The sequence below is a fragment of the Chiloscyllium punctatum genome, chromosome 2 (assembly GCF_047496795.1).
Source record: "Chiloscyllium punctatum isolate Juve2018m chromosome 2, sChiPun1.3, whole genome shotgun sequence".
Lineage (NCBI taxonomy): Eukaryota > Metazoa > Chordata > Chondrichthyes > Orectolobiformes > Hemiscylliidae > Chiloscyllium > Chiloscyllium punctatum.
Window position 1 is genome coordinate 56628816 of NC_092740.1, and position 15867 is coordinate 56644682.

The 15867-nt window shown below is 41.2% G+C and overlaps 1 protein-coding gene across 2 annotated transcripts in view; it reads left to right on the forward strand.

The window, feature by feature from the left end:
- Positions 1–15867, forward strand: part of adgrv1 (adhesion G protein-coupled receptor V1) — a 563049-nt gene that overhangs the window by 189056 nt on the left and 358126 nt on the right. For both annotated transcript variants that reach the window (XM_072582867.1, XM_072582868.1), the window contains 5 exons: positions 3187–3368; positions 3491–3637; positions 5545–5655; positions 14001–14265; positions 15669–15791. In XM_072582867.1, coding sequence (XP_072438968.1) covers positions 3187–3368; positions 3491–3637; positions 5545–5655; positions 14001–14265; positions 15669–15791 — 828 coding nt within the window. The remainder of the gene's footprint in view (positions 1–3186; positions 3369–3490; positions 3638–5544; positions 5656–14000; positions 14266–15668; positions 15792–15867) is intronic.

Below are 15867 nucleotides of genomic sequence, written 5' to 3' on the forward strand. Positions count from 1 at the left end.
TCCCTCAGAATTCTTTCCAAAACCTTGTTGACTGAAGACATAAGACTGCCTGGTCTGTAATTGACAGGGAATTCCCTATTATCTTTCTTGAAAAGAGGGACAACATTTGCCTCCTTCCAATGCTCCGGTATGACTCCTGTGGAGCGTAAGGAGGCAAAGATCTTCGCCAGTGGCTTAGCAACGTCCTTTTTCGCTTCCCAGAACAGCCTGAGGTAAATCTAGTCTGGTCCTGGGGACTTATCAATATTAATGTTTGCCAAAATTTCCAGAACATCAACTTATCATTCTTGATCTCTTCAAGCCTGTTTTCCAGCTCCTCAAAGTTCTCATTCACAACAAGCCCCTTTCCTTTGTGAAAACTGAAACAAAAAACTAATTTAGGGCTTCCCCTATCTGCTCAGACTCCACACACAAGTTCCCTCCACTATCCCTGACTGGCCCTAACTTCTCCCTTTCATCACTTTTAATTAGAATAAAACTTTCACAAGATTTTTCAATAACTAAACTGGTTTATTACAAGCAAACCTATTCTTCAAATTGTCAAAATGTTTATCAATTAGGTTATAATGCAAATTCAATGATAAGCTACATAATCTCAAACACACACACAATCATACACAGACAGGGCAAGACATTCATGATACAGCTTTGCAAGAAAATTATAAATGGAAGAATAGTGAAAACTGTGAATCAAGAGTACAAACTGAAAGGGTAGAATGAGGTAACTTGCTGACAGTTTTTCTTACTTCTTGTCAGGTTGCTGTCAGTTTCAGAATGGTGAGAAATCTTTGAAAAGCCTTCAGGTTCAGATGAGAAATGGTTAGGAAATTTGCTATTTGAAACTTGATCAGATAAATTTTTAAACTGCTTCACTGCTTTCTCTTCCAAGCATTGTCTCTTTCATCCTTACAATGTCTCAAGCAACTGTCCACATTTCCAAGGTGTGTACTGATAAAACACCTAACTGTCGAGAGAATGATGCAGCATAGATCCATTAGGAGTTTTCAGATATGTTTGGTCACCAATTAGAGCAATGAAAGTTACCTCTCTCTAACATTGGGCTGGACACTGCTTCCCAAAATCACTTTTGCTTTCATAAGCAGCAAATGGTATATAGTCTCCGTTAACTGTTGTGGTTCTGTTCGCCGAGCTGGAAATTTGTGTTGCAGATGTTTCGTCCCAGCCAGGTGACATCCTCCGTGCTTGGGAGCCTCCTGTGAAGCGCTTCTGTGTTGTTTCCTCTGGCATTTATACTGGTTTGTCTCTGTCACTTCCGGATGTCAGCTCCAGCTGTCCGCTGCAGTGGCGCTTCACAGGAGGCTCCCAAGCACTGAGGATGTCACCTAGACAGGGGATGAAACATCTGCAACGCAAATTCCCAGCTCGGCGAACAGAACCACAACAACGAGCATCCGAGCTACAAATCTTCTCACAAACTTTGATCTCCTTTAACTTTTTGACTTTGCTATTCTAAGCAAGCACATTATAAATCTTTGGAAACCCAGAGATGATTAAATGTTCATTCACCAGTTCTCATAATCTGTAATATATGCATTCCCAAGAGTATTCATTAGCCGTCCAGTGAGTTAGCAAGCAAACGATACAGGACCGTATGAATGTTCATAGCATCAGGTCAAACATGGAAGAGAAAACCCGCTGCTGATTATTATATACCACTATTCCACTGTCCTTGGATAGTTAATCAGTACTTTTTCAAGTTGAACACAACATGAGAGGAAGCACTGAGAGGTAGAAAGGATACTGAATGTACTTTGGATCATGACCTTCATTATCCCTCACTATGACTACTTGGCAGCACGAGTACTGAATGAGGTGTTCAAGTCCTAAAGGACATAGCTGCTAGACTGTGGGCTGCAGCAGCTGGTGAGGAAACTATTAAGAGGGAAAATCATACCTGACCTTACTCTCAACACTCTGTCTGCTGCAGATATATTGGGCCATTCCAGTTTTCATAGGAATGACCATAACACAGTTCTTGGGGAGACAAGAGCAAAATAGTTTACAGATGATTAAAATTAGTGTTGATGGAGAACAGCAAACAGACACATTTATTTTCTGCAGATCTGCTAAGCGGGATGGAAGAGGGTTGTTTATTTATGGATGTAGGTGTCACTGGCTTGGCCAGTGTCTATTGCCCATCTCTCATTATCCTGGGGAGGTTGGTGGTGAGCTACCTTCTCGAACCACTGCTTACCTTGGGATATAGTTTACCTTTACCTTTTAGGTTTGCTCATGATGCTATTGTGAATATGTGCCATGATTTTGATACATCGACAGTGAAGGATGGTGGTAAAATTCCAAATTGAGATAAGGAGTGGCTTGGACGAGAACTTGCACGAATTGGTGTTTCCATGTATTTAATGACCTTGTCCTTCTAGATTGCAGAGGTCATGGGTTTTGAAGGTGTTGTCATAGGACCCCTGCTGAGTTACTGTAGTGTGTCTAGTATATGGTTCACACAGCTGCCATTGTGCATTGGTAATGAAGGGATTGAATATTGAAGGTAATAGATGGGATGCTGATTGAGCAAGCTGTTTTATCCTGGAAGATGTCGGATTTCCTGAGTGTTTTCAGAGCTGGACTCATCCAAATAAGGGTAGAGTACTCTGTCAAGATTAGAGTGGTGCTGGAAAAGCACAGCAGGTCAGGCAGCATCAGAGGAGCAGGAAAATCAAAATTTCAGGCAGGAGGCCTTCATTCCTGATGAAGGGCTCCTGCCCGAAACATTGATTTTCCTGCTCCTTGGATGCTGCCTGACCTGCTGTGCTTTTACAGCACCACTCTAATCTTGACTCGAATCTCCAGCATCTGCAGTCCTCACTTTCATCTGGAGTACTCTGTCAGACTCCTGACTTGTTCCTTGTAGATGATGGGCAATTACTGGGGAAGCAGGAGGTAAGTTACTTAATAGAGAATTCCTCACTTCAGACCTACTCTTGGAGGCACAGGCTGCAAGTTATTAATATGGCTGGTCCAGTTTAGTTCCTGGTAACCCCAGGATGTAATATGAAAGATATAGGAGAGAACTTTTGATGGATGTGAATTGTGATATTTGAAAGGACAGGAAATTGAAGTTTGTGTTCCTTTAAGGTAGGAAAGCTATGTTGTACTAATTGTATAGTTAATTTGCTCATTAATATTAAAATTGCTATTATCCTTTTTTAGAGGGTGATATCGAATTGCTATCCACATTACAGAGTTTTCCTGAATTGTTTGGCCAAGGCTGGTGCTTTTTGACACTAAACAACAGCCTGTTTGGATTATTTCTTCGAACATCTGGAAGCAGCTCCAGTGCAGATATTTTGTCAACTCTTTATCAATGGCAGGGTATATTTGTTCCAGTGCTGGTAAGAATAAATTAAACATCCCTTTTATCTGCTGATTTGAATTTAAAATCCTAATCTTTTAATTCTTTTTGGTAATCTGTGTAATTACTGTGGAAGTGGTAATGTTACTGTTATTCTCCTAGAAATTCAAAACATGGAAACCCACAAGTTGCACAACCTTCATCAAAAATGATGTGTCCTACATAATCATTACTGACAGTGGAATAACAGGAATGAAAGCATCCAATAACAGCATTTACAGGTTTACTCTGCAATCCAAATTAACATTGGTATGATCTATATATTGCCCCGTGTTTTTAATTTAGATGTGAATTAACAAGCTATTTTGCAATGTTAATAACAAAATATTGTCACAATCTGAGAAAGTACAATTGATAAGAAAAGTAAGATCATAAGTAAATGAATTTGATAATTTGGCTCATGGAGTCTGCCATTCAGTAAGATGATGGCTGATGTGTTTATGATTTTGACACGACTTTCCTGCCTGTGCCCCATTACCCTTAACCCCTCCACCCCCCCACCAATCAAAAATCTGTCTAATTCAGTTTTTTTGTCTATTCAATGACCCAGCCTCTTCTACTGACTGGGAAAGAGAATTCCACAGGCTAATGAACCTCAGAGAAAGGATTTCTCCTCAGCTGTATTTGCTGACGCCAATGCGTGTGCACTATAGGCTACTTTAATTTGTGCATATAAATTATTTTTGGGGATTGGGGGAACGGGGCCTGGTGCACAGGGAGGGTGGGGTGGGGGAAACAGGGCACGATGCTCAGGAGAGGTGGGAGGAAGATGCTGGGGGAGACCTCTTGAGTTCCGTGTTTTCTCTCTATCTCTCAACCACAAACCCCCAGATTAGCAGATGTGGTTTCTTGCCATTGTGGGTGTCAACAAACACTGCATATTTTTAAACTGTTGCCATTAGTGGTAGATTTCACCCAAAAGTGGAGACATTTCTCCCCACCCCCACCCTCCTCTAGCTTATCTCTCCACACTTCAGGCTCACTGCCTTTATTCCTGATGAAGGCCTTTTGCCCGAAACGTCGATTTCGAAGCTACTTGGATGCTGCCTGAACTGCTGTGCTCTTCCAGCACCACTAATCCAGAATCTGATTTCCAGCATCTGCAGTCATTGTTTTTACCTCATTTTCCCAATCTGTTGACTATTCATCCCCTTTAAAATCATCCTGTTTCCTGTCAGTCAATGAATTTGGACCCCACTTCCTTGATATTTCCTCATAAGACAAGCAGTTCTTCCCAGCAAACTATGTGCAGCATTCCAGATGTGGTTTCATTCATGTCCTGTAAAGCTGGAGCAAAACTTGCCTTCCTAATTGATTACTGTACCTGCATGATAGCTTATTGTGTATCATGTACAAGACCACCCAGAACCCTTTTTATTGTGCATTCTCTTGTCTTTTCTTTTGTATTCTTCCTGCTGATATGGTGAATCTCTTACTTCCACGCGTTATAAACCGAGAATCCCTGTAGTGTGGAAGCAGGCCCTTTGGCCCAACATGTTCACACCCACCCTCTGAAGAGTAACCAACCCATACCCATTCCCCTACCCTATCACTCTACATTTACCCTGACTAATGCACCGAACCTACATATTCCTGAACACAATGGGCAATTTAACACTGCCAGTTCACCTAACTTACACATCTTTGGATTGTGGGTGGAAACTGGAGCATCCAGAGGAAACCCATGCAGATACTGGGAGAATGTGCAACCTTCACATAGACGGCCATCTGAGGCTGTAATCGAACCCAGGTCTCTGGCGCTGTGAGGCAGTACTGAGCCACCATGCCACTGTGATGCTCCACCTGCCAACTTTGTTTCCACTCCCTTCTTTCCACAGAGTTTCTCTGAAGGCTATTGTTCATACGTTTTTTGAGAACTTGTTTCCTCATCTTATCTTTGTTTTTACTTCTCTTGCAATTAAAAATCTTGATAATGTTTTCCAATCAGTAGGAAATAAAAACAGTGTGTATCAGGCAGCAGAGTCACTATGACCAAATTTGCGCTAATAAAGAAGTACAATTTCAAACCTAGTATATTTTATTTTATGTGATTGATACTCTGGTGATACGAAAAGCTTGAATAGTAAAACAAATGGATGCAATGTTGTTAGAATTTCAAAGTGTTGTCTTAATCTTGTCTTTGATTTTTCCCACAGATTCAGTCTTTAACCATATCTGAAACCAGCGATGTGCAGCACTTTACATGGGACAACCAAGATTATTTGATAATTAGTAGTCAAGCAGACACTCAGGACAGTAATTCAAAGGTGAATTTTGAGATTCCATCAATTTCCTTACCATAATCTTGTATAAACTCATTTTCCAAATACCCTTTATTTACACAATGATAAAAATGGATAAGCAGCAGTTTAGAAAGCAGAAACTCAAGAAGGTGACCTATCAGATTTGTGCATCCTGCACTTCAAACTGCAGATACTGACTTTCAACTTTCATATTTGTAATGGTGTTTTTAATAGCCTCAGTCATCAATATGATGGACAGTATTCTATCAGAAAATAATTTCTGAAGCAGACAGTAGCCATGACAGCTTTCTGTTTATGACTGCTTATTAAGTTTACATAGGTTGGCCATAAAATTGTCATCAAAGTTTAATATTTAGGATATTATGATGGTGTTTGCAAGTTGTCTTCCTATTTAACTCCATCATAAACTCTGATGGACAATAAAGTGGAAAGAAGGATTCCCTCCCCACTACCAAAGCACTTTTCACCAAATGAGTGTGACATTGTGCATTGCGCATTCAGTATCGAGTTGTGCCAACTATTCTAAATTCTATTATCCCCACTTTAAGGTTAACCCCTGTATATTCTTAACAGTTTGTGAGTGTATTACCTAACTGGAAGTAACGAGATTTGTGATTGTTAATTGCTTGTAGCATTAACTAGCTAGTCATTTAGCTAGTTATAGTGTAAAAATGTGATCAAGACACCCTCGAATATGCTTAGGGGAATTTTCTACATTACTGGGCCTGGTTTTGAAATTGTGTGGCAAGTGGATCAAGTGTAATTGGGGAAGCATTAAAAAAAGCAATCATTGTACCATAAGGTTTAAGTTACCTTTGGAAAAGGACAAGGAGCAACTCAGTAACCATACTTGAATGGAAGCCAACTTTAACAGGTTATGAATGGATCTAGACTGGAATGATGTATTATAAGGGAAAACTGCATCTGTAATGGAAACAAAGACAGAATGCAGGAGCAGGTCTGGCAGTATCTGTGGAGAAGGAGACAGTTAACATTTTGAGTCTGGTACTTTTCAGAACTGATTTCAGATTTCAAGCATCTGCTTTATATTGCTTTTATTTGGATGCATCTGCAACTGTATTCTTTAAAGAAAGGTATACTTATTAAGTATAGTCATGGTATAATCCCAAGAAGTAGACATGATAAACAATCCAAAGCTGAATACAGAAGGGGAGGTAAGAAAGCAAATAAGAAAAGCAAGCGGAGGGGATGAGGTGAGACTGTCAGTTGACATAAAGGGAACCCAAAAGCTTTAATAACAATATCAATAGTAAAAGGGGGTAAAAGGAGGAGTGAAGCTAATTGGAGACAGAAAATTGAATTACATATAGAAGCAAGAAGAGTGGCTGACTTATTGAGTAATTATTTTGAATCTGTCTTTATCAAAGAAGATGCTGTTTAGATTGTGGTGACAGAGGAGGCAGTTTCGACCTATGAAGGGTTCAGAATTGTTAAGGGGGCGGCATTGGACTGGCTGTCTGTACTTTAAAGGTGATAAGCTCACATTACCGAATGAATTTGAGGATAATAAGGAAATTGAGACTTGCAATTGCAGGAGCATTGGCTATAATTTTCCAGTCTTCGATAGACTGTTGGGTGGTGCCAGGCACTGCAGAACTACAGTTTGACAAAAGATTTTTTTTTGTATTCATTCATGGATAGGGGCATCACTGGCTAGGTCAGCATTTATTGCCAGTCCCTAATTGTCCAGAGGGCAGATGAGAGTCAGTCACATTTCAGAGGGTTTGGAGACACACGTCTCTATGTTGCGGCCTCCATTTGCCGAGAGGCGCGAGGGAGGAGCAAAGGACTTCTGGGAAGTTTTTAAGTGGGTGAGACTGGAACCTCCTAAGTGCCGATGGTTTGGATGGAGCTGTTTTTGTCAGGTGTGTTCAGGAGGGTTTCCTTACCAGTATGTAGACAGACCGACAAAGGTAGAGGCCATTTTGGATTTGGTGCTCGGCAACAAGCCAGGACAGGTGTTAGATCTTGCGGTGGGAGAGCACTTTGGTGAAAGTGATGACAACTGCCTCGCATTTAGCACAGCCTTGGAGAGTGAAAGGAGCAGTTACCGAAGGAAGATATTTAATTGGGGGAAAAAGAAATTATGACACCATCAGACAGGAGTTGGGAAGTACAGACTGGGAGCAGTTGTTCCACAGAAAGGGCACAGCAGACATGTGGAGACTGTTTAAGGAGCAGTTGTTGCGAGTGATGCACACATTTGTTCCTCTGAGACAGGTAAAAGGGGGTAAGATTAAGGAACTTTGGATGATGAGAACAGAGGAACTTCTCATCAAAAGGAAGAAGGCAGCTTAGGTAAGGTGGAGGAAGCAAGGATTTGGCACAGCTTTAGAGGATTACAGGCTTGCTAGAAAGGAGCTCAGAAATGAACTGAGGAGAGCCAGGATGGGGCACGATAAAGGCTTGGCAAGAAGGATTAGGGAGAACCCAAAGGCATTTTACTCATAAGTGAGGAATAAGAGAATGATCAGGGAGAAGGTAGGACAGATCAGGGATAGCGGAGGGAACTTGTGTGTGGAGTCTGAGCAAATAGGGGAAGCGCAAAATGAGCTTTTTGCTTTGGTTTTCACCAAGGAAAGGGAACTTGTTGTCAGTGAAAACTTGGAGGAGCTGGGATACAGTCTTAACCAGATCAAGATTGATGAAGTTGATGTGCTAGAAATTTTGGAAAACATTAAGACTGCTAAGTCCCCAGGGCCAGACCAGGTTTATCCTAGGCTGCTCCGGGAAACAAGAAAGGAGGTTGCTCAGCCGCTGGTGAGGATATTTGCTTCCTCACTCTCCATGGGAGTCGTACCAGAGGATTGGAAGGAGGCGAATGTTGTTCCTCCTTTCAAGAAGGATAATAGGGAAATCCCTGGCAATTGCAGACCAGTTAGTCTTACGTCTGTGGTCAGCAAAGTTTTGGAAAGAATTCTGAGGGATTGGATTTTTGACTATTTGGCAAAGCATAGTGTGATTAAAGGCAGTCAGCATGGCTTTGTGAGGGGCAGGTCATACCTCACAAATCTTATTGAGTTCTTTGAGGAGGTGTCAAGACAGATCGACAATGCTCAAGCAATGGATGTGGTGTATATGGACTTCAGCAAGGCATTTGATAGGATTCCCCATGGTAGACTCATTCATAATATCAGGAAATATGGGATACAGGGAGATTTGGCTATCTGGATTCAGAATTGGCTGGCTGACAGAAGGCAGAGAGTGGTTGTAGGTGGAAAGTATTCTGCCTGGAGGACAGTGTTGAGTAGGGTCCCACAGGGCTCTGTTCTTGGGCCTCTGCTCTTCGTAGTTTTTATAAATGACTTGGATGAGGAGGTTGAGGGGTGGGTTAGTAAATTTGCAGATGACACAAAGGTTGGAGGTGTCGTTGATAGTATAGAGGGCTACTGCAGGCTGCAACGTGACATAGACAGGTTGTAGAGCTGGGCTGAGAAATGGCAGCTGGAGTTCAGCCTGGATAAATGTGAAGTGATGCATTTTGGAAGGTCGAACTCGAATGCTAAATATAGGATTAAAGACAGGATTCTTGGCAGTGTGGAGGAACAGAGGGATCTGGGTGTGCAAGTACATAGATCCCTCAAAGTTGCCACCCAAGTGGATAGGGTTGTTAAGAAAGCATATGGTGTTTTGGCTTTCATTAACAGGGGGATCAAGTTTAAGAGCCGTGAGGTTTTTGCTGCAGTTCTACAAGTCCCTGGTGAGATCACACTTGGAATATTGTGTCTACTTCTGATTGCCCTACTATAGGAAAGATACAGAGGCTTTGGAGAGGGTGCAAAAAAGGTTTACCAGGATGCTGCCTGGACTGGAGGGCTTGCCTTATGAAGAAAGGTTGAATAAGCTCAGACTTTTCTCTCTGGAGAGAAGGAGGAAGAGAGGAGACCTGATTAAGGTGTACAAAATAATGAGAGGAATAGATAACGTCAATAGCCAATGACTTTTCCCCAGGGCAGGATTGATTGGTATAAGAAGTCATAGTTTGAAGATATTAGGAGGAAGGTATAAAGGAGACGTCAGAGGCAGGTTCTTTACGCAGAGAGTTGAGAGTGCATGGTATGCGTTTCCAGCTGTGGTGGTGGAAGCAGAGTCACTGGAGACATTTAACCAACTGCTGGGCATGTTCATGGATAGCAGTGAGTTGAGGGGTGTGTAGGTTAAGTTACTATATTTTACATTAGAAGTAAATCTTGGCACAACATCATGGGCCAAAAGGCCTGTTCTGTGCTGTACTTTTCCATGTGCTATGTTCTATGCAGGCCAGACCAAGTAAGGTTGGCAGTTTCCCTCCCTAAAGAACATTAGGGAACCAGATAGGTTTTTCTGACAATTGACAGTGGATTCATGGTCACCATTAAACTCTTAATCCCAGGTTGAACCAGAATAGAATCCAGTTCCCCAGAACATTAATTGGGTCTCTTGATTAATAATCGGATGATAATACCAATAGGCCATTGCCTCCCCGAAAGAAAAACTAATCTCAGCAACTACAGGCCAGTCAATTTAACTTCAGTAACTGAGAAGATTTCAGAAACAATAAATTGACACAAATCATTTTTTTGGGGAAAATGCAATTTAATTAAGGAAAGCCAGCATGCTTTGTTAAGCTGAAATCATTTTTCATGAGGTTATAGTGTTAATATACATATTCACACACATACATACATACATACCCACATATATACATAAAATAATAAAAGAAAACAACCCCAAGGAGGGGGGGAGAAAATCAAATCCCTCTCCCCACCCCCCATGATAATATTAAACAGTAAGGTAAGAAAAAAAGGAAAAAAAAGGGGGGGATATAAACCAAAGCCGGGGGAAGGCAAACCAACATCAATTATCTCTTACAGTTTATCTAAGAGAGTCCAAGAATTCCTTATCCTTTTCTGGCGATCCAAAGTTATACACGAATCCTTCATGGTTAAAGCGTAGCGTCGCTGGGTAGCATAAGGAGTACTGAATATTTAAGTCCCTTAAACACTTCTTCGCCTCGTGGAATGCCTTCCTCTTTCGGACCAGAACTGGAGAAAAGTCCTGGAATAACATGATCTTGGATCCTTTATAGATCATAGCTTGGGGGTCTTTTCCAAGATTTCTAGAAGCTTCTAGGAGTATCTGCCTCTCCCTATAGCTCTGCAGCCGGAACAGGACCGGGCGTGGGTGCTGGTTCGAGCCGGGCCCACGTATTGCGACCCGGTAGGCCCATTCTACCCTTACCTGGCCTGATCCAGCCTCCAGATTTAAAAGCTGTGGCAGCCACTGCTCGAGAAACACTGTAAGCTGGCCTTCCTCTTCCCGTTCGGGAAGGCCCAGCAAACGAATATTTTTTCAACGACCTCGATTATCGAGGTCGTCAATGTGATTCTCTAAGGTCCAGACTCGCTGTTCGAGAGTCCAGACCTGATCCACGGCCGATTGTGCTGTAGTTTCGGAGGTCGGCGCTCGATTTCCTGGATGTCTTGGTCGTGCTTCTGCAGCGCGGCCGAGAGTGAATCCCATCGATTTCAGGATTTTTCAATAAAAGCGCCGATCTTCGCATCCAGTTTGGAGATCATTTCTACAAGGCTTTCCACCATAGGTAAGTCCCCCAGGGCGGGTGTGGACGCCTCTGCTGCAGCTGGAGAGGTTGGGGGAGGGGGTCCTGCTTGCTGAGAGCTGCGGGCTCCCTTCCCTTTGGTCATTTTTACTAAATATTAGATTGTTTAAATTTAATATTAAACAACTAATTAAATTAAACAGCTATTATAAATGATTTGGTGAGTGTGGTGGGGGTGGGTGACCCACTTTACCCAAGTCTTTGGAGGAGCACTATAGACTCAGACTTGCTGGGTCGCCGCCATCTTGGATCCCCCGAGGTTATAGTGTTGATGAAAACTATTTTGTTGATATAATATCCTTCCAAAAGGTATTTAATAAAGTGCAGCACAACTGACCTGGAGAAAAGTTCATGGAATAAAAGTGCCAGTAGCAATGTGAATATATAATTTGCTCAGTGACATGAAGCAAAGAGTAGTGGTGAATGGTTGTTCTTTGGACTCAAGGAAGGTTTATAATGGAGTTCCCTAGGAATCAGGACCCCAGCTTTTCCTGACATATAAAGGACCTAGACATTGATGTACAGGGCAGTTTGAAAAATTTACTTAAACTTGTAAATATTGTAAACCATAAAGCAGAATGTAATATTTCAATAGAGCTAGGACATATTGGTGAAATTGGGATTGGAGAGGACTGGTGATGGTGATGGGTGGCATTGGATAACTGGCGGACAAAATGTAATGCACGGAAGTGAAGTAATTCATTTTGTAGGATGAATGCTGAGAGACAGTATAAAATAAAGAGCATCCCTCTGAAGGAACGGCTAGAATAGAGGGAAGTGTGTATATAATAGGTGTAAAGTATTGGTGGCAAGACACATTGAGAGAATGGTTAAAGAATCATAAATACACGAGCCGTTATTAATATGGGCCCAGAGTACAAGAGCAAGGTGACTATGTTAAACTATTGTGACAAACAGAATTTATTTTCCATTATCAGTGGGGGCGGAGGGGGGTGGATGTTGCCTAAGCAGTGTGTTTTTTTCTTTATCATCAGAGTGTATCCCAATGAAATGATTACAGCAGCTTGCTTTTTGACATTTTAAAAATGAAGGTGATTTGCTCGTATCCCAAATTACGCACATGTCTGATCAAGCTGTAGTAGAAAGAAGAAGTTGGGGGGGGGGGGGGGGGGTGGGGGGTGAGAATGCAAAGTGGCTTCAAAAACATACAATCAGGTTAAGTGAATGGATAACTAATGTAGGGAAGCATGAAGTTATTTACTTTCTTCTGAAGAATGGAAAAACAGAACATTCTTTAAAAGGTGTGAGACTTGTAAACATTGATGTTCAGAGAGAAAGTTATTATGCAGGTACCATACAGTAAGCAATTAGACAAGCAAATGGCATGTTGGTTTTTCTTTCCAATTGGATTTAAATGAAGGAATTTATAACAAGGCTTTTGGTGATATCACATTTGGATCACTGTAAGGTTAGGTATTCCACATTTAAGGGAATATATTTACATTTGAGGCAGAACAATGAATGTTCACCAAATTAGTCCTAGGGCTGAGGGGATTATTTTATGATTAGAAACTCACTAAATTGGATCTATATTTTCTGGCGTTTAGAAGAATGAGAGGCAATCTCTTTGAAACATACAAGATTGTGAAGGTGCTTCACAGGGTAGAGCTGAGAGATAATTTTTGTTGGTCAGAAAAACTAAAGTTTGGCAGTTCAGTCTCAGGATAAGGCACCAATTACTTAGGATTGAGATAGGAAATTTCTTCACTCCGAAGGTCAGGAAGCTTTGGAATTCTCTGTCCAAAGTGCATTACAAGTAATTAAAAAGTTTTGAATTCACCATTATGTTGTGGGAAATGTGACAACAAAGTTCAACACACCGCAATCATGCAAGGAGTAATGTTTAATGATAAGGTAATTTTGCCTGACAGATAAATATTGTCTCGAAGCTGCAGTAGCAGATAGCCACATAGGAAAGTGGTGTCATGATTATTTTGGAGACTAGGATGGAATAAGACAGAGCTGGGTATTAAGACAGAGCTGGACGCAAGGTGTCCGGGAGAGATAGGGAATGAAAGAAAGGCAGAGGGGAGGTGATATTGATTAAAGAGATTACAGTGCTGAAGAAGGAATAGGATCTAGAGGGATGAACGTCATTACTTGGATTTAAGTGCTGCGAGACAAGTTATTGAGAGGGGGTACAATAAAGGTGTATAGATTAAAGAATTTCATCTGTAAGAGCATTGAGTAAACCAGTCCTGTTAGAAGCACCCAAAATGAGATGAGGACAGCATTATCTGCGAGTTTTCATGAACTTCAAGTGTAGCCAGGTTCTCTGATGTTAGCACCATTATTTGCTGCACAGGTACTTAAGGATAGATCAACTGCTGACCTAGTTTAATATGGTGGTAATGTCTCTACCACTGAGCCAGGTAGCCTGGATTCAAGTCCCACCTGCTCCAGAGGTGCTTAATCAACATCTCTGAAAAGGTTCTTAAGAAAATGTCTATCACAAGCAAGGCCTGAAAGTAATTAAGGACATGATCAAACCAGGAATCAACACACTCTGATGCAGATTGGATTAGGAAATCATCACTCAAACTCAAAAAAGTGGTGAAATTTGTATCAGTCTTTTTAAAACTTGCATGATATTGTCACAGCTAAAGTTAAAAAATCTGTTTTGACAGTGACTTCCTACCACGATGTATAAATTGAACATTCTCTTAGGTCCAAAGTTAACATACTGTTTCAAATAATATATTCACAGATCTATAGATGGACTGGGCATTTGTTTATTCCACACCAAAACCTTCCTACCCATGGGGCCACTGGCCTCACTTTGTTTAATCGAGGAAATCATTTGTACTTGGCCGTTTCCCAGTCCAGCTACAATCAAGTATCTGTTTTCTATCAATGGAGTGATGACCAGTTCAAAAAGCTGCAGAATTTGATGGTTCAAGGAGCAACGCATGTCAGCAGCATGACTGTTGGAGCTGATGTTTACTTTGTCTTTTGTAACACCACAATTGGCGGTCAGTGAATGGGTTTTTAATTTCAGTGATATATTTTTAAATAGACATTGCATTCAAAAGTAGTGCCACCAACATATGTATGCATTTGTGTGTATTTTCTTTCATGTGGAGCCATGTTTTTGCTATCAAGTTTGAGAAACAAAAAAGCTCACGTTCAGTGAATTTCCGATGGTGTGTTCTGCATTAATATACTTATTAACTCAAGATATTTTGGGGGGTGGGGGGTGGGAAATCTGATGGTTATGGTATTGAAGTTGTATCCTGGAAGTTCAGTTCACAATCCTGTACCAACGAGGTTGAAGTTAAGGTTATTACTGAAACCCACTTGGTTACTCAACCAATAACCTCCACTGAAATGAACCTGCCAACACACCAGTCTGATCTCTAATGCAGTTCAGTGGATAGGGGTAGAGAGAAGGATTTCAATGGCTGAAATGGTCATGTTTGGGCTCATTGTGAGGTTGAGGTGTTTTTATGAAAATCTGAATCCTTACCACAGCATGCCCTTTCTGGTTTTAATGTGAGCAGGGGACAGTGAACAGGAGGGATAGGTTGGCAACTGAAATAATCATAGAAGGCTATTTTCTTCACTTTTTTCCACCATTTCCAATTTAAAGGGTAGAATGGAAACAGGGTGAGGATAGGTTGAGTAGGTAGGCCTTGTAAACTTGGTAACTTCTGGAAGATAAGGATTTCTGGATCCATGTGGTAAATGTCTTTTCAGTTCAATCCAGCTTGATCCAGTATACATATGTTGCCAAACTCCTGTGGTTGCACATTCCACCCTCACTCTAACTCTTTCAAGTTCCCCACACCATTGGTACATCTGACCTCATGACCCAACCCCACATCCCCTGTAGTCTCAAATCCCAGTTAAAACACTGCTCCTGGGTGACATCAAGGCTTCTGTATGAACTACCATCCTCCCTACATCTGCCAGATCATAAACTTAAAACTCAACTCCACTCCAACCACTCCAAGCAACTGTCAAGACAAGATCCAAATCATTGCATCCATTTTGTAGAGTCTAGTGGCTGTGCAGCAGCTAAATTCAGATATTTGTGCGGATTCATGTTGATAAAGTGCTCTGGCAATACATGGTTGTGAGAAAGGTGTTTCACAGCCTTTGATCGGAGATATTGGTGGTCAGAGTATGACTTCATGTTTCTATTGCATATTTGTTTTTGCCAAAGTCTTTAGCTGTTCTTTTTTGAATGAACTTTATTTTCTTTGAAATAGTTTGCTTTTTAAACTACAGCTTACTGACATCCCAGGAGGATACTGTTGTCATTAAACTTACTTACTGAAAGGTTTTTATATTCTCTCTCACAGTCACTTTGGAATATCGCATATTACTTGTACACCAGTGCCTTAACTAAGTTTGCATTTATTACATTTCGCAGGCAACCACTCTTCTTGTCTGGTGTACATTTGGGAGACTGGTCAACTTGCTTTAAAACTGATTCAGATGATTCCTGTTCAGACTGTGAGCAGTATCTTCCTTTTTATTCCTTCCTCAGACTTTGGTAAGACTTTAGACATGAACTCATCAAATAAGCAAATATGAGATTCTTTACGAAAAATAAATGGTGCACAGAAAGA